Source organism: Sitophilus oryzae, unplaced genomic scaffold (genome assembly GCF_002938485.1).
Source record: "Sitophilus oryzae breed Bouriz unplaced genomic scaffold, Soryzae_2.0 scaffold_907_pilon_pilon, whole genome shotgun sequence".
NCBI classification, from domain to species: Eukaryota; Metazoa; Arthropoda; class Insecta; order Coleoptera; family Curculionidae; genus Sitophilus; species Sitophilus oryzae.
In genome coordinates, this window is record NW_022147536.1 from 258219 (window position 1) to 283935 (window position 25717).

The 25717-nt window shown below is 32.4% G+C and overlaps 2 protein-coding genes across 2 annotated transcripts in view; one reads left to right on the top strand and one right to left on the bottom strand.

Moving 5' to 3' along the window:
* The window catches only part of LOC115890676, a 298050-nt gene that overhangs the window by 57850 nt on the left and 214483 nt on the right, over positions 1 to 25717 (top strand). The gene's annotated exons all lie outside the window — the stretch shown is intronic.
* LOC115890660 (homeobox protein orthopedia-like) overlaps positions 14327 to 25717 on the bottom strand; it is a 112772-nt gene continuing 101381 nt past the window's right edge. Inside the window, exon 5 of the mRNA XM_030910958.1 lies at positions 14327 to 14885. Coding sequence (XP_030766818.1) covers positions 14590 to 14885 — 296 coding nt within the window. The 3' untranslated portion in view covers positions 14327 to 14589. The remainder of the gene's footprint in view (positions 14886 to 25717) is intronic.

Genomic DNA, 25717 nt, shown 5'->3' on the forward strand with positions numbered 1-25717 from the left:
GACATATTAATACTGACAGACCAGGGACCGACTGTAATCGAGCTTGTATTGCATAGAGCGTCAAACATTTTGGGAGGGCTAATTCTACATTTGGGGGGGCTAAGCCCCCCCAAGCCCCCCCATAACTTCGCCACTGCTGAGAAGAAGTTCAACGCACAAGTCACAGAACAGCTATCTAGCAACTGCCGCACCTGATCGTTCAACCTTGTGGCAAGTGAAAAAATGCGTAAACATCTAGAAATAATAAGAAAAAACAGCAAATTGGTCGAAGGAATTATCCTTATCATTTACTCTGATAAATGTTTAAATGAACTTTTCAAATTTCAATCCTTCATATTTTCTCAATGACTTCACCGATTTTCAAAAGCGACGCGGGAAAATATAGAGAATAGAAAGTTCTTTTCATTTCGGCGCCACTTGACCCCCCTTCCCATTTGAAATAAGTTGGGAGATGATACCCCCGCTTAGAGGGTTGAAGATTTTACAATCATTTTTGGGGCAAAAGTTGACCCCCTCACAAACAAAATTGACGTGTTTTTGAATTTTCTGAAAAAAAATTACTCCGGCCGTTATGCCTTGCGGAACGTTTTCGATGGGCCACCCTGTATATCATTTTATTAGGAGTAAAAATGATTTTTTTTGGGATGTTGCTGGTTGCTGTACGTTTGACATAAAACCAATGGCATAAAAAGCCATTTTTACTCCGAATAGAACATGCAATTTTTTTTCAAACGCCTCAAGTAATTTTTTAAAACCATTTTAAAACATTCCAAATATATAAAGATTTAAAAGTTCTTATATTGCCAATCACTTCGCAAAAATCAATAGTTTTGTGACGTTTGAAAAAAAAATTATTTTGTAAGTTTTCTAACATGTCTAATTAAATTTGGACTAAAGGAATATTGCTGGTTGCTGTAGATAATTTTCTCAGAGAAAATAGATAAATAATAAAAACTTTTTAAGGCAAAAATTTCAAAAGGACAATTTGTTCCAAAAAAGAAGTGTCCTTTTTAAAAAAGGACAGGTGGCAATCCTATTTCGCATCTCCTAGAGGAAGTAATATTCTATATGGATACTAACAATTTATAACAAAATTTTTGAATGAATAGGTGCTTTAATAGACACTAAATAAAATAAACGGACATGACCTTACATGAGATCTCACATTAATTTCTGAGATTTTTTAATATTTTGGTATTTATGAAATAAAGTATGCCTCATTGTTGCTAATTTTAAGAGAAACTAATTCAAAAATATTTCTTAGAAGAGCATGACGCGCCATCTATCGTCTTTTAATTATGTAGAAAATGGCGAATGCGCTGGGAAACAAGCCAAGTATAGAAATTTACTTTACTGATATTGTTGTATTGATTTTGCAGAAAGATTCCTGTAACGTGGTTTTACTGCACGCTCTGTACACCAAAAGAGTACACCAGCAGCAGTAGATATTATATTTTATGAAACAAACATTTTTAAATAAATAGCAAAAATTACAAGAAAAAATATTGAAAAACAAATATAATTTATAAAATATCTACAAATCTTAAAAAATATTTAAATTATTAATCTTGAATTATTATAATTAAAGGATACTTGTGCTTAATAACTAAATGCTCAACTTCTCTAAAGAGCCGGTAACATGCAAACTGGTAGTAGAAAACAAAATTATTGAGCAAGTATCACCGTTCAGATACCTAGGAATAGATATGTCGTACTACCATGATCGAGAGAAAGATCTGAGAAGCCAGATAAACACAACAACGGCCATGTCAGGATGTCTGAGGCAAATAGTGTGGACAAACCCCTTCGTGCGAACAGACAGCAAAATTAAAATTTATAAGACCTGCATCACACAAATAATGACAGTTGCTGAAATGAAGAACCTAAGAACCATCATGGGGAAGACTAGAAGAGACAGAATTAGAAACACAAATATTAGACAACAATGTGGAATATTATATTGATATAGCGAAACTTAAATTAAATATTACTAAATATAAATCATCAAACGTAATCGTTTGTTTAAGTTTCATCAAAAAAGAGGTTTCAATATAAGGTAAGTTTCAGTAGAAAGTTAAGAAAAAGGCAAAAAGATTCTAAAGCAAAACGTAAATGAGTACTTAGCTTTTGCTCTGAAGCTGTATTAGTCAATCAGTGTTGATTTGCTGTCGTACTGGGGCCCATATCCATTACGTAATTGCTTCAAACCATCAGAAAACTTGTAAATTTGCGGAAAAAGTGAAAACTCGTCAATTTCACACCAGCCTCCAACAGGGAATCTTCACGGAACCATTCATAAAAACCAAAAACTGCTCAAAACTTCGGCTCAAAAAAAAAACTACTGCTAAATCTTCTTAAAAAAAAACTCGTCCAAAATGTTCTCAAAAAAACTTCTCGTTTCCAAAACGAAAGTTGCTCCCAAAATCGACTCCAAAAAATTACTCCAGAAAACTCCCAAAATGTCAAATCTTCCCCTTAAGTTGGTAAGGGACACACTCGCAGGGCTATTCTAACCCATGGGTAAGGGACAGCCGGGAAGACCTCCAAAAATATGGAAAGACAGTTGGCAGTCCATCTCCCAAGAACTCCTACAGAGGCAACCTTAAAACTAACAGATCTACTCAGGGTTGGATGGGCCATATGGGAAAACGAGAAAATTCCCGGTGGGCCGGTGGGCCGGTCCCAATCAGATCTCAAAAAATGATTGATTTAGCAAAAATTAAATGGTTAATTTTCTAACTAAAGTTACGTAAGATTCTTAGTAACTGCCTAACCAGCTAATCAATTAGATCAATATAATCGTCAGTTGCTTTTAAACATAAACACCAATTTGTAAAATAACTATTGTTAGATGCCTTTCTCTGAGACACTTATAATTTTAATAAACATCTGTTTGTTGTTCCGTTTGAAATGTTTTATTATACAAGGTGAGTCTATAAGTGCACATTATTTTTGTGCTGCTTTGTGCAAATATTTTCAGGGCTGGTAGATATGAATAAAAGAAACATAATATATTCTTTTTACCGTGTTTCAAATAAGTCCAAAATAACCGAGTTATTAAAGTTTGAAATTTTTTAATTCACCGAAATTTTTCTGTATTTGCGTTTCTTTTTGTGGCGTGATATCAAAAATTAAGAAAATATACCGTGGGAACATTTGCGGTGAAACATCTTTTTTTACAAAAACTTCAGAGCCGTGTTCCTGAGGTCGAAATATACCACCCCTGAAAATATTTGCACTTATTTAAGACTCATCCTGTATAGTTTTACTACTATTCTTTTATTAATAAATAATAGTGACTCCGGCGGGCGTACAGTAGAAAAAAAATAACAAAGTCCCGCTTAAGATGGGCTGGTCACGTATGCAGAACGCAAGAAAACCGCATACCAAAATCTCTGCTTGACGGTGAGCTTGTAGACGGTAAGAGGAGGCCGGGTGGACAACTCAAAAGGTTCAAGGATAATTTCCACGAAAACTTAAAGGGAATTAACAAGCAGAATGAGTGGGAAGAGGCAGTTCACAATAGAACGGAATGGAGAAGAATTGTAAAGTCAGTTAAGAGCGACAACCAAAAAGTAAAGAGGCAATGAGATTTTTGAATGTCTGGAGTGCGGTAGACAGATAACATCACGTATCGGGCTTTTCAGTCACAGAAAAGCTCATGAAAGAAAACGCCTTGCGTGACCATCTTCTGATGCGTGTCAAATACTCGTTAGCGAGTAATGGCGGTATATATGTATGTAGTAGAAAAAAAAGTGAATATCATCTAAATAGTCTCGATCTATGTGTATACTATAAATATGATAGCGTAGCTTGACAACTGGGGCCTCGGTGCAATACTTTTCGAGCTTCTCTGAAAGGTAATAGACGAATTCGACGCGAACTCTGCGGTTGACAGAGAAAACATGAAGATCGCTATCTCTATGCTTGGTTTGAATTGGGGACAGACTAAAAGCCAAGTCTGAGAACTAGATGTTAAATATAAGTTGTTTTAAATGTTTCTGAGGTCGAAATATACTAGATACCAGTTAAAATACGTGCACTTATTTCTGGGACACCCTGTATATTAATAAATAAAATATGTTTCTTCGTTATAGTCGTTTTGTTTTTGTGGATTCGGGCCGGTTGCCTGTTATTTCCGGGCCGGTTTTCACTTCCCCATCCACCCCTGGATCGACTAGATCTCAAATGAGCAAGAGAAGAACAAGAAGAAGGGATACTTTTAAAGGGAAATAAATAAAACACATTTCAATCCGTCGTTTTTATCAAAAAAGATTTATTTTTTGAATAAATCATTTTTAGAAGAACAGTTATTTTACTATAGTTCGATTTCTTGTTTATTATTATTAATATTATTATGATTTTTTGCAAGAGTTTTCATTTTTTTACTCTCTTTTAATACAGTTATATTAAAATACATACACGTTCTACGCTATCGCTTTTTATACAATCCTAATATACATCGTATACTTCATATGAAGAGCACAATCAAATATAAAGTGTCTAATATAAGGGCTAGGGCCTACCAAATACATTAACAATTATTATCATTATTTTTTGGTATAGTATTTTTACTTTGCTTCGTTTTTTGTTACATCTGGTTTCTTATCAAAATGTCTGTATGGTGAATTTGCAGGTATCAAATATACAGGGTTGTTCACCACATACGACACGGAGTATTGTAGCTAAACGATTAGATTTTTACAAATTGTAAGTTTTGGGTTCGTTGGAGGACTATTAGGGCTACAATTTAAAAATATTTTTATAAGATACAGAGTGTCCCAAATAAATAAAAAATATCAAAGTTGTATTTTTTTAAATAAAAATAAAGGTAGATTTGATTAAGGTTTATCACACTTAAACCTTACCGTTTTTGAAATATTTAGGTTTTTGTCAAAATGCAGTAATAATTTTAATGCTTCACTTCTCTAGACGTATTCAGGTTTTTAAAACCAAATATTGTACTAAAGTATTTCTATTTACTAAATTTTGCTTTGCAATAATAAAAATTACACTACCTTATACCGAATGTCTAAAAATTTAATTTAAATAATTACTAGCTTTAAACGGCTAGAACTTCTTTAATTTAAATGGTGCGTCCTGTATATTTTATGAGAATCATATGCACAATATAATTGTATATCAAATTGTATTATACCATTTTTTATCTATCTCTTCAAGTTTTCTTAGAAAAAGAATTTTCTTATAATTTAGAGCTCATTTATCAATATGCCCATGGAATATTGACATTTTAGATTATTTTTAAAGATGTAACAAATTTTCAAAAAGTACAGATACTAATATTATCGATATAGTTTGTTTATTTCATTATAAAATAAAAAAAAAACTGTTTAAATATTTTTTAAAGAGAACCAATTAATATGATTCCAGTATTCAAACGACATTAATTGACTGTTTGCGATGATTAATAATAATTGCCGTTTATTACCGTTTAAAGATAGAAATTATTTAAAATAAATTTTTAGACACTCTGTATGAAGTAGTATTATTTTTATTATTGCAACACAATAACTGATCAATAAATAAACTTCAGTAAATATTTAGTATTAAAAACTTTGATACCCTTGGAGAAATGAAGCCTTAAAATTTTTACTGCAATTTCACAAAATTAAAAATATTTCAAAAACTGTAAGGTTTAAGTGTGATAAACCTTAAACAAATTTACCTTTATTTTAATCGTAGAAACCAAAAATGTAATTATATACAGGGTGTTCCATTTAAAAAAATACAACTTTGATATTTTTTTTATTTATTGGGGACACTCCTGCATCTTGTAGAAATATTTTTAAATTGTAGCTCTATTGGTCCTTCACCGAACCCAAAACTTACAATTTGTAAATATCTAATCGTTTAGCTACAATAGTCCTTGACGTATGTGGTGAAAAACCCTGTATATTATACCTCTTAAATCAATTTAAAATAAGTTATTTTTTATATAGGGTGACACAGTGTTCTGAAAAAGTTCCATATCAAATTCCCTATTTGAGCTTTTCACTCTAATCTTTTCGACGAAGTACACTGGCAATGGTAGCGCACATTTTATAAATATTATACAGGGTGACGCTATTCATATGAGCCGGAGTCTTCGGAAGGAATCGAGAGTTTGTATTGAAATAATAATTTTTGAGCATATTATGTAACTAAATTTGAAACATTTTTTTAATGTGTAATCATGAAATTAAGGTGAGTTTCGTTAAAGAAGACTAAAAATAGAGAGATAGATAGAAAAAGAATAAAAAAATCACCAAAGGTGTAAGGTTTTTGACATATTTATTACTTTCAAAAACAAAGAATACATTTTTAATTTCAATAAAGCTACCGAAATTGAAACTTACCCTGTATAGCTGGATACGTAGCTAAAATATCTAATGAACGTAAGGTGTACACGTTTTAAGTGCATAGTCCTTTAATAAAAAACAATTTTATTTTATTCCTAGTATCCAAAAACTATTAATATACGGTTGGTATATGTTTCATTACCAAAAAAAAAACACAACTTTGATGCGCACCTTTTTCTTTGGGAATACCCTGTAGCATCCCATACTATTATATTTAAAAAAAATGCTCCAAATTAACCTGCATTGTGCTCCAGATATGTAATTTCAATTCAAACAGTCGTTTTTTCGTTGAATACTGCTGAATAAAATTATATTTTAAATAGACATTTGTGTTTAATTTCTATATTTTACTAAAAAATATCACATGACACATGATATTTGTAATATATATTTTGACATTTCAAATTTATGCTACACTATATCGATATCGTATACAAAAGTTTGTAGTCCAGTTAGTAGGTATACCAAATTGTCGTATACATTGTAAAACATAAATATACTTGTTAAGATGTGATTTCACCATACAGACATTTATTATCATTATTAAATTATACAATTTGTATTATTACATCTCCCTATATTACTTGGGACATCCCATTGTATGATGAACATCTCAAGTAATAAGAATATGTATAAAATATAAATTAAAAAATAGATATTTTTTGAATTAAAATTATAGATTTTTTTGATCTCTATTTTCTAAAATACATAATAGATGTGTGTCTGAGACCTGTTTTTTCGAAATATAAATATTTTCATTTGTTTTATGAAAAGGAAAAGTACAGCGAGATAAAAAAACATTTATTATCCAGCAGCCTTTGAAATATGACGGATATCTAAATAATTCTAATAGGAAAATTAGCATTTTTAATCATACTGTATTTGTTGTACGTATACAATTCAAATATTCGATTCAAAAAAAATCAGTGTTATATTAGTGTTCGTAAATTCTTGAATCGATTATGTGAATTGTATATTATATGAGAACACTAATTCTTGATATAAATAGGTACCCTTTAAAATCTTACATTGCAATTCTATACAATTTATTTATTCATAACACATTATTTGGAACTTTGCTACTACAAGTTAGACTAAATTATACCGTACATAGAAAAGTAGCAAAATTCTCAATACAAATAAAATAAACATTTTACATAAGTATATACAAGATGAAATATACAGCAGCCTGAAAATGGATAAGGATATCTTACTATTGGAATTTTTTCATAATTTATTAAATTATGACGCCAGTTTATTGTTGTTCCATATTGTATTATGAAAAAAAGATTTTAATATACAGGGTCCGGGCAATAGTGCGTCGGGCATCTGTAGCTCCTAGAATAAACAAATTGAGAATTTTGTTTAAGTGCAAACCTAAAGTATGTACCAGGATGTATTTCAGGAAAATATTTTAGCTTCTATAGGGTGGCTCAAAAAAGTGTGAGTGGATCTGGATGATTTTTTTTTTAAATGGAACATCCTATATATTATAGCATTTTTGGCCTCCTTTCAAATCACTTTACATAATCCTAAGGTATTAGTAAATCTACTTCGATAGTTTCAGAGATATTAAAAAATAAATCAAAAATATATATTTTTCAACCCTTCTTAAAAAAAATATTAAAAATACAAGAACTGTTCTGAAATCAAAAATATATTAGATATTTACTTTAGAAGGTCTGTTCTTACTTTGCTATAAATATGGTAATCGTAAATCATACAGGATGTTCAATATTTTATGCCAAACTTTCAAAAATATAAAATATTTTCTCTTGTTTTTTTTTAATTATTTTTTTATTAGATGGAGAATTAAAAAAATATTTTTTTTTGTATTTAAAGTATTTCAAAATTTTTAATGGTTTTCCGGATACACGCAGTATTATTTCATATGGCACTTCCAATGGTAAAATACGAGAGAAAAACCATTAGGTGGCTGTGATGAAAATTTACTGTGGAAAATGCCATATGAAATACAAAACTGGGAATATCTACGAAACCGTTAAAAAATTTTAAATACTCTAAATACAAAAAATGTTCATTTTTTAATTCTCCATCTATTGGAAAAATAATATACAGGGTGTTCCATTTAAAAAAACGAAAAAAAATTATTTTATATTTTAGAAAGATTGGCGTAGAATTTTGAACATCCTGTCTAATTTACGATTTCCATATTAATAGCAAAGTAAGAACAGACCATCTAAAGTAAATATCTAATATAGTTTTGATTTCAAATCAGTTCTTGTATTATTAATATTTTTTTAAGAAAGGCTGAAAAATATATAAACTTTATTTATTTATTAATATCTCTGAAATTATCGCAATGTATTTACTCATGTCTTAGGATTATGTAAAGTGATCTGAAAGGAAGCCAAAACTGTAATAATATACAGGGTGTTCCCTTTAAAAAAATCATCCCGATCCCTTCACACTTTTTTGAGCCAACCTATAGAAGTTAAAATATTTTCCTGAAATACATCCTGAAGTACATAATTTAGGTTTGTACTTAAACAACATTTCCAAGTTTTTTATTCTAGGAGCTACAGATGCCCGATGCACTATTGCCGGACCCTGTATTTTTCGGCTATTCCGGATTGAAAATACATAGTATATTTTCATTTTTGACACCTATTAATATGACATTTATAAATAATTCTTATGATGATATAATTAGGTATTATCTATAATATCTGATCTATTTACAACCCACTGTATATGTTTATTTTTCATATTTATACACAACAAAATACCGAATATATAAAAATACTACAAGTATTAATTAATTCTACACAAATAAATTGATTTTTAATCGTACAATCAAACGACGAATGATACAAACTTACATTCTTATAACAAAATAAATCTATAAACCATATACTTATTCATATTGACGTCTATATACATAATTGTAATAAGTCGATAATATAGTAACTTGGGTTATACCTCAAAATTTCGGCAATGTTTGAATAAATATTATTTGAAATTTTTATTAAAATAAAAATAATTTTAATAAAATATCTGTTTTGATAATTTTAAAAATTAATATCGTATTTAGGTGTTTCAATGAAATATGAAAACAAAATAAATAAACTCTAATAACTTATGCTTGCTTCATCTACGTTACCGTAGATGGAGCTGAAGGCTTGGTAGGGTTTATATAAATAAACAAAATACAAGAGGCAAAAAATTAAGGCCTAAAAATGGCGAGAGCTGCTAGCACTCGGCATAGTAGTACGTTTTGTACTCAAATGATATTCTCTGCTTTTCGTTTGTCAGATTGAGATAAATCTCCGAAACCGGTCGTCGAATGGCTGTTCCCTTCATAGTTCAGTAATTGGGGATCAAAAAAGGGGCCTGCTTGGAAAAAAGTCCGCAAGTTTTAAAACTTTGCAGGTTTATAGGTTTTAAAGTCCCTAACTAAAATCCATAAAATGCATATTTCCAGACTTGCCGCCGGCGCCGCCATCTTGCCAAGATGGCGACCAAAATCGGTATTTTGTAAATATCTTGAAAACTATGCGTTTTTCTCAAAAAAATTTGAAGAGAATAAAATTTCCTATAAAAAAGGTTCTATGAAAATTTTCGCTAAAGTTAACCGTTTAAGCACAAAATCACTTGAAATTTTGTATGAAGTATGATATATTATGTATAGTCGATTTTCCGAAATGATAACCACAAATGATAATAATATATAATAATAATGATACGCCATTGTTTTATAACAAAATTGAAGAAACTAAACTAAAACTAGTTTTAGTGAACCCTAATCGACGTTTGATTTCGGGAAATCGACCATACATATTGTATACAAAATTGTAAAATTTTCAGGGATTTTGTGCGTAAACGGTTGACTTTGCCGAAAATTTTCATGAAACTTTTTTTATAGGAAATTTTATTCTCTTTAATTTTGCTCTCTCCAAATTTATGCGAAAAATGCATAGTTTTCGAGATATTTACAAAATACCGATTTTGGGCGCCATCTTGGCAAGATGGCGGCGCCGGCGGCAAGTCTGGAAATGTGGATTTTATGGATTTTAGTTAGGGACCCCAAACCCTATAAACCTGCAAAGTTTCAAAACTTCCGGACTTTTTTCCAAGCAAAAAATCTCCAAAGTCTGATGAACTTAATGCAGAGAATAAGCATATATTTAGGTTTTTTTAGGCATTAATTTGTTCTTTCTTGTATTTTGTTTATCTAATAATTAAATTTTAAACTTTTAATATAAGTTAGTACGAAAGCGTAGAGTACTATCGCTACGTTGAAAAATATGTTTAGCAAAATTTGCAGTTTTTCAGTAAATTTAGGTACACTTTTTCTACAGGGTGTTTTAAGAAACATGTGCCATCTCTCATGGGAAGATTTCTTAGGTAAAAATAAGATTTAGTTTTTATCTCAACATAGGTCCGAGTCTGCTTTGTTTCGTATCTACAGGGTGTTAAGTCTTAATAATCTTTCGCTTTATTATAATTTTCTTCCAAGTACTTTTAGTGATTCGAATGAAATTTTTAAAGTAAAAATTACAATAGGCGCTACATATTTTAATGCTAAAAAAGTGTCGACAGATTCATCAGTGTGCACCACCGACTGTTTTTCCTGTTATTAGCAATATATAATGCCAATTAAAAGTTATATCTTGTTATTTTGTAGATTTCGATATCCTTGATGAGATAAACGCAATTTGGTTAATCACAACTAATAAAATTAATAAATTATTTATTTTATCTTATTTATATTTAAATATTATTACCAGTAGTTATCATTACTATTAGTCCAACCTACAGCAAATTGAAATAAAAAAAATAACGGAATTTAAGATAACTACAAAAGACCAAATTTTAAAAGGTTTCAATATCCTGCATGTAAATATGCGTTTCATACCCTAGTTTATAGGATTTTTTTCATGTTTTTGATAAGGAATCAATGATTACTTATATAACACTTTCGAAAGTTAATGATATTAATTTTTCTTAAAGGTTGCTATTAGACTTGGATCAAGGCAAATTAATAAAATTGCGTTTACCTCATCAAGGAGGCCGAAATCGACAACATTATCGAGAGACAACTTTTTATCCGCGTTAAAAGGCTTATACTCTTTCGCTAATAATAGAAAAAAATTCAGTGGCGTACATGCTTTTTTTTAAATTCCAATGATAACCTACGAGTATATGCACGTCCCTAGTGCACATGTCGACACATATTTAGCATTAAAATCTGTAGCTTTAACGCTCAAAATTTCATTGGAATCGCTAGAAGTACTTATAAATTATAATAAATCGAAAAAATAAGACTTTAACACCCTGTAGCTACGAAACAAAGCCGAATCGGACCTATGTTGATATGAAAAATCTTATTTTTACGTGAGGAATCTCCCCACGAGAGATGGCACATGTTTCTTGAAACACCCTGTATGTTTAGATGATTTTATACATATAATATCATATTTAGGTAGTCAATAAAATATAAAAATAATATTTATATTTTCACTCAATTAAACTATAATTTTAATTTATATTATAAACGAGAAAAAAAGAAATATCTACTGATAAACGAGAAACCCTGTAAAAAAATAAATAATACCCTAGAGTTTTTATTTAAAATAGTTGATAAAAATTCAATAATAACAGAAATATTTTATTTCCCTTTTTAAATTGCATTATTGAATAAAATACAAAAAGACAAATAAAACCATTCTGCGACGATGCACTCTGAAGCAGTTAAATCGAACTCTCTCCGACAACGTTGCCAACTCTAGCTAGATTTTTCTTTTTGTTTCTCGCTCGTACACAACATTTTATCGACATATTTATGGAGCTTTATTGTGAATTATGCCAGCACAGGCAGCTCTTGCTCTCCAAAACAAAGAACGACGGCACAACCCAACAAGCGTACTATATCATCGACTGCTGGGGAATACTTGGAGACGGGGGTGGTGGGAGGAAAGGGGGGGGGGGAAACGTGGGGAAAAATGGAGGAGATTGAAAATGGCGTTGCAGCGAGGCGACCGAAGCTCCCGGCGGAAAAGGGAGGCCAGGCAGTGGCGGCGTAGTTATTTTTTTGTGTTTTCGTCAAACAGGAGTTCTAAAAATATCAAATTTGAATAATATGTAAAAATTAATATTTATTTTTCGATGTACAGGGTGAGTTTTGAAAGTGCGAAAGTAAAAGTTATTTAAGATTGGCCCTGTATAATAGTAAGATGGATTTGTTTAAAAATTAATAATTATAAAAATCATAATTTGTCTATTTATGATTCGCATTTCTCTAAATTTTAAAATTGTTTTTAAATTTAAAAAACCGCTAATTTATTTAAATAATTAACTTCTCTATTTATTTCGGGTTGTCTCAATAACATAAATTATGAAAAAAAACTGACATAAAATTCAGCCAACACAATAAATTTGTATACCGGGTGTCTTTCAAAAGTAGCTCACCTCTATAACTTTTTATTTGCCAAAAAAAAACGAGATTTGGTACCTTACTATATGACATAAATCAGGATTGATTGACGTATTCAATTATTTTCGGGGACTTCCTGTTTCATCGGAAATGACTAGAATTTTTGATTTTTAAATGACACTATTATTTTTTTACTTTATTTGATAGAAAATTACACTTTGAATAAAATTATTTAAAAAAAAAATTGAAAATTTGGAATTTTTTGAGGAAAAAATTGGAAATATTTTTAAATTTTACTTAAAAAACATAGATCTAATGGTTCTGAAAATTTAGGCATTTTTTTTATTTTAATTTTCAAAATAAAATATCTCGGTTATTTTGGATTTGTTTAAAAAAAATAAAAAGAAATTGTGTTTCATTTATCGAGATCTCTACCAGCCCTGAAAATATTTGCACGTATTTAAGACTCACCCTGTATATCAACTTTAAGTCGTATAACTAAATTTTATATAAACTTTAGTATTTGGCTTATCGAATTTTTAGAATTTGGTTAAACGAAGGATTGATTTTAACTTTAAACACTCTTTGTAGCGTATGATCGATAAAAAAAAGGCCGTCCAGTTGGCTGCGACATGACGATCGATGAGATTTCCCATAAAAAATTACATTTCCGATAAAAATTTACATATAAAATGACAGCGATCTTTATTTCATAGCCATTGCTGACGGCGTTTTTTTTTTCGATTACCTATACGGTACTACTTTCGTGAGCAGTGTTGTTTTTTGATTCATGTCAACACACGCTGTGATTAATTTTTAAGAGTGAAATGAACTCGCCACCAACAGTTTGCAATTTTTTTAATTATCATTAATTTTTTACGTTATTTTTTAATATGGACAGGTGGCTTTGGTGACTATTGTCGACAGTTATATTACTGTCCGAATACTGACCGAAAAATATTGTTTTGGGAAAATTTCCTCACAGTGTTTTTTAAAAAAAACCTTCGATTTACTATCTAATTATCATATAGTAAGCCAAATAGCAAAATAAGACACTAATTCACGACAATACATTAAAACACTTCATTTTTGCATTGGACGCACGTTTTGCTAACATATTAGCATCATCAGCAGATGATTAAATCTCTTAACGAAACGTTTGTCCAGAGCAAAGATTAAATGTTTTGGAGTATTAGTGTTTTATTTTGCCATTGTAATACCAAAGGTTTATATAAAACTGACTTTATGAATTAAAATAGATATATTTATACACAGTCTGCTATAAAAATATGAAAATAGTACTAAAAATAAAAAAAATAAAAAAATTCCCTTGCATTTTTTTTGCCTCTGTGTGTAATAAATAAAAAAAATAAAAATTAGAAGTTAATTACTTTATATGGAATTAAAAAAAAAGAAATTACAGTTGTAGGTAATTAAAACGAACTTTATGCACTTCATTGAATGACAATGAAAATTCTATTTTATAATGTTCATCAAAATTTTATTTCAATCAATTTTTTACGTTGTCTTCCATAAAAGAATGCTATTTACAGTTTCAAACGAAAACATCTATAAATTTTGATTTCAAAATTTTGAGAGAATTAAAAACAAGAAACCTGCTGTAATAGTAGCAATAACTCCCTACGCCACTGCACTTTATCTTCCTCTCACTTCCAGTCGCTCACAAAACAAAATACCCCCACCTCCGAAAATATAGAATTTCAGAAAATACAACAAAGCACAAGAAAGAAAAATAGAAATAAAAATTACAAAAAAATACATACACATATCTATCCATCTCCGGCAACCAAAACAGACACAGAAGAAGAAAAATTAATAAACGCTCGCGTTATTGTGCGTCGTGTCGTAGTTGATTTGCAGGTACGACGGCATCGCCGCGTTCAGCTCCGACGCCCTACGTCGCAACGCCGCTATGCTGTGGCCGCGCCACACGTCCTCGTCCTGGTCCCCGCCCCCTCCGCCAGTCGGAGAGGCGCCCGATGACACGGGAGGCGTGGCCGCGTTCGAACAGGGCGGCAGCTGGGAGGAGGGGGGCGGGGAGGCGCCGCCCACGCTGCCGTTGGTGCCGCCGCCGCCCGCCGAGTTGCAGTACGTCATCATGCTATCACCTGAAACAGGAAAAACAGAAAGAATGAGAGAGGGTTGGTGGGGGTGGGGATAAATCAATTTTAGGGTATGTGTGTGTAGAATGCGGGTAGGGGTTTTGTGTTCGAAAATATCGGAGTTTAAGTTTGGAAAATAAAAATTCGCGTTAAAGTTATTTTATGTACCTATCTATATAATTAAATTTTTAGAAAATAAGAGGCAGCAAGTACTGGAAACGTTAATTACATATAAGTCTGTTCAGCTAGATAACGGGAAGTTACAATTCGTAGAGTGCTTAAAACACTCTTTTCGCAACGAATTTCACACAAGATTTTTTGTGAAAGCGGATAATTTGAGATTTTCATGCTATTATTATTATTTATTTTTAAACATTTGTTAAAATCTTTGAATAAGAAGACTAAGGAAGGAGCATATCAAAAATCTTAGGTACACCGCGATGGGCCTCAAATATGGCCGACTTAAATTCCGGTTTATCAGTGTCGTTCTAATTTTATTTAAAAAATGTAAAACTATGATGTAGGGTAGACGTGGGGTAGACTGAATAATTTGTTGTTTTATTTTACATTGTGAATAAATGTTGGTAGTTATTAAAATTGTTATAAAAATATATAATTCTAATAAAAATAGATAAGTTATAATAAGTATTTATTACCACAAACATCCGATACGCTACTGAAGCAGGTAAGTCAATCTAAATTCTTTGACATCTAATCTTTGACAAGTAATAAATAAAAGCTAAAATGCAAGAAAAATATATAATTTAGTTAATTTAAGTGAATTTCATAAATGATCGGTTTACTACACGTATGTATATTATATAGTCACTTACTAGCGAAAAGTTGTTCCATTATTTCACTCAATTTTTGCCGAGATCTACCGCACGCTACACAACCAACTATTTTAGAGTCTTTTTCGATAAATCGCGATAGTGTCACTGTTAATTTAAGTGCTGCCACAATTTCCATCTAGATTTACTACCTTTATACAACTATCAGTAGTAGAATAAATAATAAATAACATAAAATAAGCTTCGTAAAGACTGACAAATCCACAAAATTTCAAATCAAATTCAAATGTGTCAAATGAATCGTCAAACAAAACTGTCAAGGATCCCCACCCTAGAGTGCTTTTATGGCGCTTTTCCCGCCCACCATGCATGAATACATGGATAGCATTATGCTCCTTCCTTAGTCTTCTTATTCAAAGGTTAAAATGTTCTGGTAATCGGTTTCTAAGGCACTGTTTAATGACAAAGTTCTGTCAGGTTCAAATGTCGCCGTATTTCCTATAAAGTTTTTTGAAAAAATCAGTGATAATGACGAGTCTTTGGATATTCAATAAGCTGCTGAAACTGAGCTATCCACGTTAGTGCCCGAGAAGTCGAAAAACTTGTATGAGACCACCTACAACAACTTTGAAACCTGGGTCAAAGAAAAAAATGTTGAGAATTTCACAGAAAAGGTATTGCTAGCCTATTTCCTGAAGATATCCACTACCTTAAAGCCGTCAACTCTGTGCAGTAAATATTCGATGCTCCGCATTACGATTACTGAGGGACCAATAGATGGTAAAGTAAACGCCACGAATGTTTGGGAGTGATTCATCGGTCGCTACCATGTGAACTAATCTGTTCAAGGTCACATAAAACTTAATTCCAGTGCAGTGGTATTTCAAGTCATATAATAATCAATATATAATCTGTTGTAATTTGTTGTTTTAACTGTCAAAGTCTTGTCAGAACATACAGGGTTGTTCACCACATACGACACGGAGTATTGTAGCTAAACGATTAGATTTTTACAAATTGTAAGTTTTGGGTTCGTTGAAGGACTATTAGAGCTACAATTTTAAAATATTTTTACAAGATACAGAGTGTCCCAAATAAATAAAAAATATCAAAGTTGTATTTTTTTAAATGGAACACCCTGTATATTATTACATTTTGAGTTTCTACGATTAAAATAAAGGTAAATTTGATAAAGGTTTATTACACTTAAAGCATACCGTTTTTGAAATATTTTCTATTTTGTGAAATTGCAGTCAAAATTTTAAGGCTTGATTTCTCCAAGGGTATCAAAGTTTTTAATACTAAATATTTACTGAAGTTTATTTATTGATCAGTTATTGTGTTGCAATAATAAAAATTATACTACCTTATACAGAGTGTCTAAAATTTTATTTTAAATAATTACTAGCTTTAAACGGCAATAACTTGTTTAATTTAAATAGAATACTCTGTATATTTTATGATAATCAGATGCACAATTTAATTGTCTATCAAATTGTATTATACCATTTTTTACCTATAGCTTCAAGTTTCCGTAGAAAATGCATTTTCTTGTAATTTTAATTCATTTATCAATATACCCATGGAATACTGATATTTTAGATTATTTTTAAAGATGTACCAATTTTTTAAAGAGTACAGATACTAATATTGTCGATATAGTTTGTTTATTTCATTAAAAAATAAAAAAAACTGTTTAAATATTTGTTAAAGAGGACCAATTAATATGATTCCAGTATTCAAACTACATTAATTGACTGTTTGCGTTGATTAATAATAATTGCTCCAAAACTAAAAACTGATTTTTTATGTGTATTAGACAGTGTGGTAAAAGTAACACCTTAAAATGATATTTCATTTTTTGACAAATGATTATTTGTAACAACACAGACATTCATTTTTATAACTTATTATTATATTGATTTCTGATTCAAATCCACATTTATTTAGAATAATTTATTCACGAACATAATTAAGTATGTAATTAATTAGTATTTGGGCGGAAATAATGGTGGTATATTTAATTAATGGTATACTCTTTTATGAAGATTTTGAATAGTTTTCTTTTTACATACAAATGGGCTAGTAATATCATTTTGTTAAAAACGATAATATTACTAGCCTGTATATTTTGTACATTTGTTGCTTTAAAAACAATCTAAAATGTCAATATTCCATGGGTATATTGATAAATGAGGTCTAAATTATAAGAAAATGCATTTTTTTACGAAAACTTGAAGGGATAGGTAAAAAGTGGTATAACACAATTTGATAGACAATTAAGTTATGCATCTGATTCTCCTAAAATATACAGGGCGTTCCATTTAAATTAAACAAGTTATTGCCGTTTAAATCTAGTAATTATTTAAAATAAAATTTTATACACTCTGTATAAGGTAGTATAATTTTTAATATTGCAGCATAATAACTGATCAATAAATAAACTTCAGTAAATATTTAGTATTAAAAACTTTGATACCCTTGGAGAAATGAAGCCTTAAAATTTTTACTGCAATTTCACAAAATTGAAAATATTTAAAAAACGGTAAGGTTTAAGTGTGATAAACCTTAATAAAATTTGCCTTTATTTCAATCGTAGAATCTAAAAATTGAATAATATACAGGGTGTTCAATTTAAAAAAATACAACTATAGCATTTTTTACTTATTTGGGACACTCTGTATCTTGTAAAATTATTTCTAAATTGTAGCTCTAATAGTCCTTCAACGAACCCAAAACTTACCATTTGTAAAAATCTAATCGTTTAGCTACAATACTCCGTGTCGTATGTGGTGAACAACCCTGTATATTTGGAAATAAATATAAAATGGAATGGGCCCCATTGGTCGCACTGCAAGCACACCAATGGACTGACGCACAAAAACGAATCAATCAAAGAAACGCGATATAGTATCGTCTTTGTCAATCACGCTAACATTTTAGAATAAGAAGGGGGAGCGCAGGCAGATGATTAGACAGGGCCTTTCAAAACCTACGTCTGCGGTAAAAATTTACGTTTTTAATGTAAAAATGATAGCGCGCGTGTCTATTCTAACTTCACCAAGCGATGAATCACTCCAAAATATTCGTGGCGTTACTTTATCAATTTCGTACATGTATTATGTAACATGTATTTCGTAAGTACGCAAAACTTCGACCGCTCAATGCGACACATCATCGATTTTTCTTGACGTATCGAAAAAATCAATGCTGTATCCTGCCAGTTGAAATCAATACAATTGGAGGTATGCCAAAAAAGATAGCGGAAATTTCTTGGACTCTCCAACGCCATTGAATACACTGGTCATTGTTTCCGGCGCAGCCCTCAAACAATGCTGGCAGATTCGGGAGCGGACATAACAGTTTTAAAGCGACATTGAGGTTGTCGATCAAGCTCGGTTTCTGAAGGTTAGATTGAAAATTCAATTGAACACTAAACCGAAATAGCAAAAAGAATCATGGGATAGAAAGATACGCCAAATAAGAAATTAAAAACAGTTCACGTAGAAGCAGAAGCTGCCAGCATTGCCAGTACAAGAAATTTACTTATTCCGACTCCTACAACTTGCATTTCTCTTAGAGACGAAAAGTTGGATGTCTCTTGTATTCACTTTAATAATTTAAATAATTATACCTTTAAGATTTATAATAAATAAATATTTTCATTGTTTTTAACGTTTCATTTTTTACTTTTTGCACTAGTGCTACTACTACCAACCTCGCTACCAACTAGTAATCATTTCGTAGATAAACTAAAAGTTGCAGGTATTATGCAATAGAATGATTCTCAAAGAAATAGAAAATTTAGGTAAAAAATAAATTAAAAGAAATTCAAAATGCAACAGAATAAAAACAATTTACATTGGTTCACCATGAGATTTGTATTTACATTATATAATTGTCAACAGTAACCAAATAATGGGTCTAAAAGAAGTTAATTCATTCGATTAGAACATGGAAAATATTCCGCTAACTCTGTCTAATCTGGCGCTAAAAAGATAAATGACTAATTATCACATGGACATTAAAACGAATTATGGCTAATGAATTGGTGGTAATTAAATAAACAAGCGATTCCTTTGGAATAAATAAGTCTATAACGTGTGGATAATAATTTGCTAATGTTATAGAACCATTTTACTTTCATTAATAGTGTAGTCAAATTGCTTTTTTGGCGGGTAAGTTTTGGGGTAGTTCTGATTTTTTTTGTTCTTTATGTATTTTGGGGCTCTGAATCCGAGTTTGATGTTTGCTAATAACATTTCGTGGCGGAACATTGAAATAAAAAAAATATAAATACATTAAAACGTAAAAAAATGCAACATTTCTTTTTTGATAATTATTTGCAGTCTGGTTGGATAGCCATTCCTGCACTTGAAAGAAATCTGTTAGTGTTATTGTGCAATGAAGCAATGTTATGTGTTATTTGCTCTTGAAGCGCTGCTAATCCTGTGCTGAGTTTCAGAGTCAATATTGGCCTTTTCCGAAATCAAACTGCCGGGGCAATTAGATTCCGCTACATATTCCAGTAGTTCTTCTCCGATTTTTATAGCATTATTATGATCTTCAGGGGGCGGGGAGAGCACATGATTTTGGTTTTGTCGATGTTTAGCTTAAGGCCCAAAGCCTCGTATGCCCAGGTATATGTGTTCAACATTTCTTGTAATTGTTGTAACGTGTTTGCAACTAGAGTTCAATTAGTTTTCAACTAGCAGTCATCAGCGTATTGAAGTTCTGTGATGAATTTTGTACGTGTTTTTGCCCTCAGTCTTTTTATGTTGAACAGACGGCCGTCATATCTGTATCTAATGCCCAATCCTCTCTCCTGCAGTTTGCTGTCCACCATAGGAGGGATCGCTCAGTGATCGCTCAGTGATCCATGATGTGACACTCTTGACTGGTTGTTGTTACGGAGGCTTTTACACACTGTAAGAAATTTGTTGGGTACCCCAAACTTTTTCATAATTGCCCAGAGTGCATCTCTGTTCACAGAGTCGAAGGCTTTTGTTAGATCCATGAATGCAACATAAAGTTTAGACTTTTTTTTTTATCTTTTACTTTTTTCCTGTAGTTGGCGGATGGAAAACATGGAATCGACGGTGCCACGGTTGGTGCGAAAACCCGCTTGCGATTCTGGAAGGATTTTTCTTATATATGGGTGAAGGCGATTTGACATAATTTTTGCAAGAATTTTTCCTCCGATAGCCAATAGTGAAATTCCCCGGTAATTTCCGCAGTCTGATGCACTTCCTTTCTCCTTAAATATATTCACTATATTCGCGTTGCAAAAGTCCTGAGGTACCTCTCCGCTTTCCCATATGACATCGAAGAGAGTCTTAAGATGACCAATAAGTTCTTTACTTGCACACTTATAGATTTCCGCCGGGATCGCGTCACAGCCAGCTGATTTGTTGTATTTATTCTCTTTTTTTTGGATGCCATTATTTCCTGTTCTGTTATTGGGGTATCTAATACATCGGGGATGTTATACTGTGGTATTGTGTTTAGTGCTTCCTTATTGGGATTGTTTTCTTGGTTAAGGATATGGCTGTAATGCTCTTCCCAGCGGTTTTTAATTTGCTCTTCCCCTTTTAGAAGTTCGCCATTTTGTGCCAAGATTGGGCAGCTTACCTTCTTGGTTGGGCCGTATACTTCTTTTACAGCCTCGAAGAATTTACAATAATTGTGATGCCTGGCGTACTCTTGAATCTGATTAGCCTTTTGTGTGTAAAAATCAAAAATGACAAGAGAGAAAGAGAAGTAGGAACTAAGCTCGAAAGGCAAAATATCATTATCTGAAAGTTTTACTATTTTGGACTTGGTTGGATTGTAATTATTCTGATTCGATTTTCTTTCTATACAGAGTTGTTCATTATTGCAAGAGGTTTTATTTTTTCACTTCATTTTTTTTTAATTTGGTACTTTAGTAATTACCACCCATAATGCGCTCTATATTTTTCATTCATATCTCTTTTAACAAGTGACAGTGGATTCTTTCATCTGAAACATTACCTGTAGTAATATTTACACATAATTTAAATATACCTAATATAAATTGATTTTTTTATTATCAAAGGCGATATAATAATTGTTGAAATCACTGTCTATATGACATTCAACTTAAAATTAAAAAAACACATAGGTACTAGACTTTAATAATAAATTGAGAGTTTAGGAGTACAAAAAGTAGGTACCTATTTGCGGAGACTGACTGTTGAGCCTGAACAGTTCTTCGGAGAAAAAAACAACTTAAAAAAGAAAAATTATAGGACACTGTATGCACTTTAATTTTGAGTAGAAAGATTATTTACGAAAAGTTGATATTTTTAAAGTTATAAACAAAAAAAAAAACGCGAAATATACACTTTTTACTATTTTTCTTCATGTCCAGTCACAAAATTTTGTTAGCAAACGTCAGATTTGAATTCAGGACCTCAAAAGACATAATAAATATTAAAAAATCATAACTACCACGAAACTTTTCCCCGAGAGGCTTTTTTAGAGTACCTACCTACTATTTGACTGGACTATAAGCGAACTTATGATAATTTTAAATTGCTGTCTACTGCAAAATCATCTCAAATATCAGAAAACTTGCCATTGATTAGACGACATCATTTTATGCTTTAATTTCCATGAATCTTTGTATATTTTTTGTTTTGCTGTACCAAAATTAAAGAACATTGGTATTAAAGATTCCTTCCGCATGCCACCCTTTTATATCTTTTATACCTGTAGGCTTAAATACACTCCCCATTTTCCTCTTTCGTTTATTCCACGTGGAAAAGTTCCTAATTCAATAATTTGAATTCCGAGGGCACGTGCGAGTCTTTGCGCGCCCGTAACATCACGTGCTGAGGGCGTTGCCGTAATCTAGGCCTGCTGAGTTTAATTGACGGTGAGTTTCCTAACGATAGCCGCTTGTTTTTGAAGGGAAATTACAGAAAATCAGCTGGAAAGAAAGGGAGGTTTTTGTTCAAGTTCTATTTTTAGTCCCAAGTGCTTTCTAGTTGAACTCCAAGTAAATTAAAAATAAATATTTCTATTTAATTTTGTTACATACAATATTTAGAAAAATTAATAGTATTTATTCAAAAAAAGTATTTTTCTCAAAATATCAGTAATAAAAAAGTCGTCCTCTTGTAGAGACAATCTGGGGACATACTATAGAATTACCATTTTAGTATAATAGCAAATAATTTACTTGTTATATTCTACAAAAAATAAACCAATTTGTATAGTATGTTTGTAGACGTGTTTACATAAACAACCATGTTTTCTAAATGTCAAATAAAGTATCATAATGGCGTCGGGCTGTCGTCGGAGTTGCGTCACTGTGGTGAGTACACATGGACGCGATATTTACATTTACTTTGCTTTCATTATTCTGCACAATCCTTTCAAGAAGCTTAAATTGTTTAGACTAACAAAAAATAGTTTTGCAATATGTACTGATATATCGACACGATGATTCTATCTACAGACCCGCGTAATAACTCAGTCTATCAAAATATTTTTCTGTATTACTTAAGAATCTTGGTCCAGTCACTGGTACAAAATAACTTTAAACATCGAAATATTTTACGAAAAATGTGGACTCTCTGGAAAATCTCCCCCTTGAAAACGGTCAAAATATTAACGGCTATAGGAGTTATATGAGTCAATCGAAAAATAGCTGATGACATAAGAACGAAACAACTAATATGGTATGGCCACGTACAAAGAATGTCAGAGGAGTTCAAAACAGATCCTCAACTGGACACCAGCGGGACGACGAAAAATGGGTAGACCACGCAAGAGCTGGAGAGAAGGAATATACAATGAGCTAAAAGAACGAGAGCTCGAATACGATCTCTGGCTAGATAGGGAGCAATGCCGAATGGGTATTGCAAGACGTCGAAAAACGTTTTAAAACCGATTGATATGTATGAAAAATGTGACTGCGTTAATAGTATTTCTGGTATGTATATACACAGAAACTGCTCTGTACCAGTTAACTGAGCTAATACAGGCAAGCCTGGATAGCAAAGAAACAGCACTTTGTGCCTTCTTGGACATTGCAGGGGCGTTTGACAATATACCTCACAAGGTGGTCAAGGGATCTCTTGAAACAAGAGGGGTGAACAGTACGATAATTCGCTGGTTTTGGGAAATGCTCTCAACACGAACAGCAGAGGCTGAGATAGGTACCAAAACTGTAGTTGCTAAAACAACGCAAGGAACTCCACAAGGTGGAGTGACCTCCCCCCTACTGTGGAGCTTGGTAGTGGATGAACTACTGGAAGAATTAACTCTAGCGGGAATACACTGCATAGGGTACGCAGATGACATAGTCATCATTGCACGGGGGAAACATGAAGGCACCCTGTGTGATATTATCCAAAAAGGACTCCGTATCGCTGAGAGATGGTGCAGGACTGTCGGGTTGAGTATTAACTCAGATAAAACCGCAGTAGTGCCATTCACCAGAAAGCGAAGTTTGAAAAACTTGAAAAGAATCCATCTAGATGGAAAGGAAATGCTGCCATCACAGGGAGTGAAATATCTGGGAATAACCATGGATAGTAAACTTCTCTGGAACAGGCATATTAAGAACATTACCAGCAAAGCCACAAAGGCTCTCATGATATGCAGAAGACAGGCGGGAAATAGGTGGGGCTGCGCCCCTAACATTTTGCGCTGGATGTATACCATGATAGTAAGACCCATGATTACTTATGGAGCAGTTGCTTGGTATACAAAACTAGAGCAACGTACAGCAAGGCAAAACCTGTGCAAAGTACAGAGACTGGCATGTATCTGCATCACAGGTGCCATGAGAACATGTCCAACAGCAGCAATGGAGGTCATTCTAGACCTAACACCACTGCATATTGTCGTCGGTAGTTATGCCAATGCGACAATGATTAGAATGGTTACTGACGGAAACAGTACTGGGAGAATTTTCAGGTCAGGGGCTTGGAACACCCTCAAAAAGAAAATTCCATTTCTCCAACTCCCAGTGGATGACATACCAAGAATTTACAACTTTGAGAAACACCTCACTGTAGTATTGAGTAATAAAAAGGATTGGAAGAAAGAAACGCTTCCTCAGCATATAAAAGACCATACCATCACGTGGTATACTGATGCTTCCAAAACCAAAGCAGGGACAGGGATAGGAGTATTTGGGCACCTACCCCAGTATCCTTCAGGCAGAAATTTGAGCTATCGAAAGATGCGTACAATTTATCTTAGATAGGAACTATCGAAAACAGGAAATTGCCATCCTATCCGATAGTCAAGCTAAGTGCTGCTACGCGATCAACTCAGTAACCATCAATTCGAAGTTGGTCAAAGAATGCCTAGAGAAGCTCAACAAATTAGGCAAAGAAAATAAAGTCCTCCTACTCTGGGTGCCTGCTCACCAAGGGATAGAAGGCAATGAAAAAGCAAATGATCTAGCTAGAAAAGGAGCGAACACTCCACTAACTGGACCAGAACCGTTCTGTTTTCCCAACGGGAACCAACTGAAAGCGGAACTGAAGAATCTGGAAGACTCCATCCGTAACTTGGAATGGGTGTCCGCCAACGGTCTAAGACACTCGAAAAAGTTCCTTAGAACTTATGACCGAGAAAAATCAAAGGTTTTCCTTGATTTAAGTAAAAACAATCTTCGGATTGGCACGGGGTTTCTAACAGGACACTGTCTCCTGAAACTGAGAAACAACGGCGAATGCAGATTTTGTGAGGAAAATGGGGAAACACCAGAACACCTTATCACTGAGTGCGCCGAGTCTGATGTCGAGGATGGAGAGCTGGCCTCTGTGGACCCGTCTCAGATACTGGCTTTTCTTAAAGCCCTGAGACTGTATGATGAGTTATAACTCGTTATAACTCAAGAAAGGGGAACACAATATATATAAGGTCGCGGTGATTAACTCCCGCGGTGTCTAAGAGTTTTTTGACATGGGAAATTTGATTTTGATGTCAATATGACTCCTACTTAATAGGAGGCCTGGAACGAACAAAATATCCTGAACAATCTCATACTACGTGTGGGGTGTA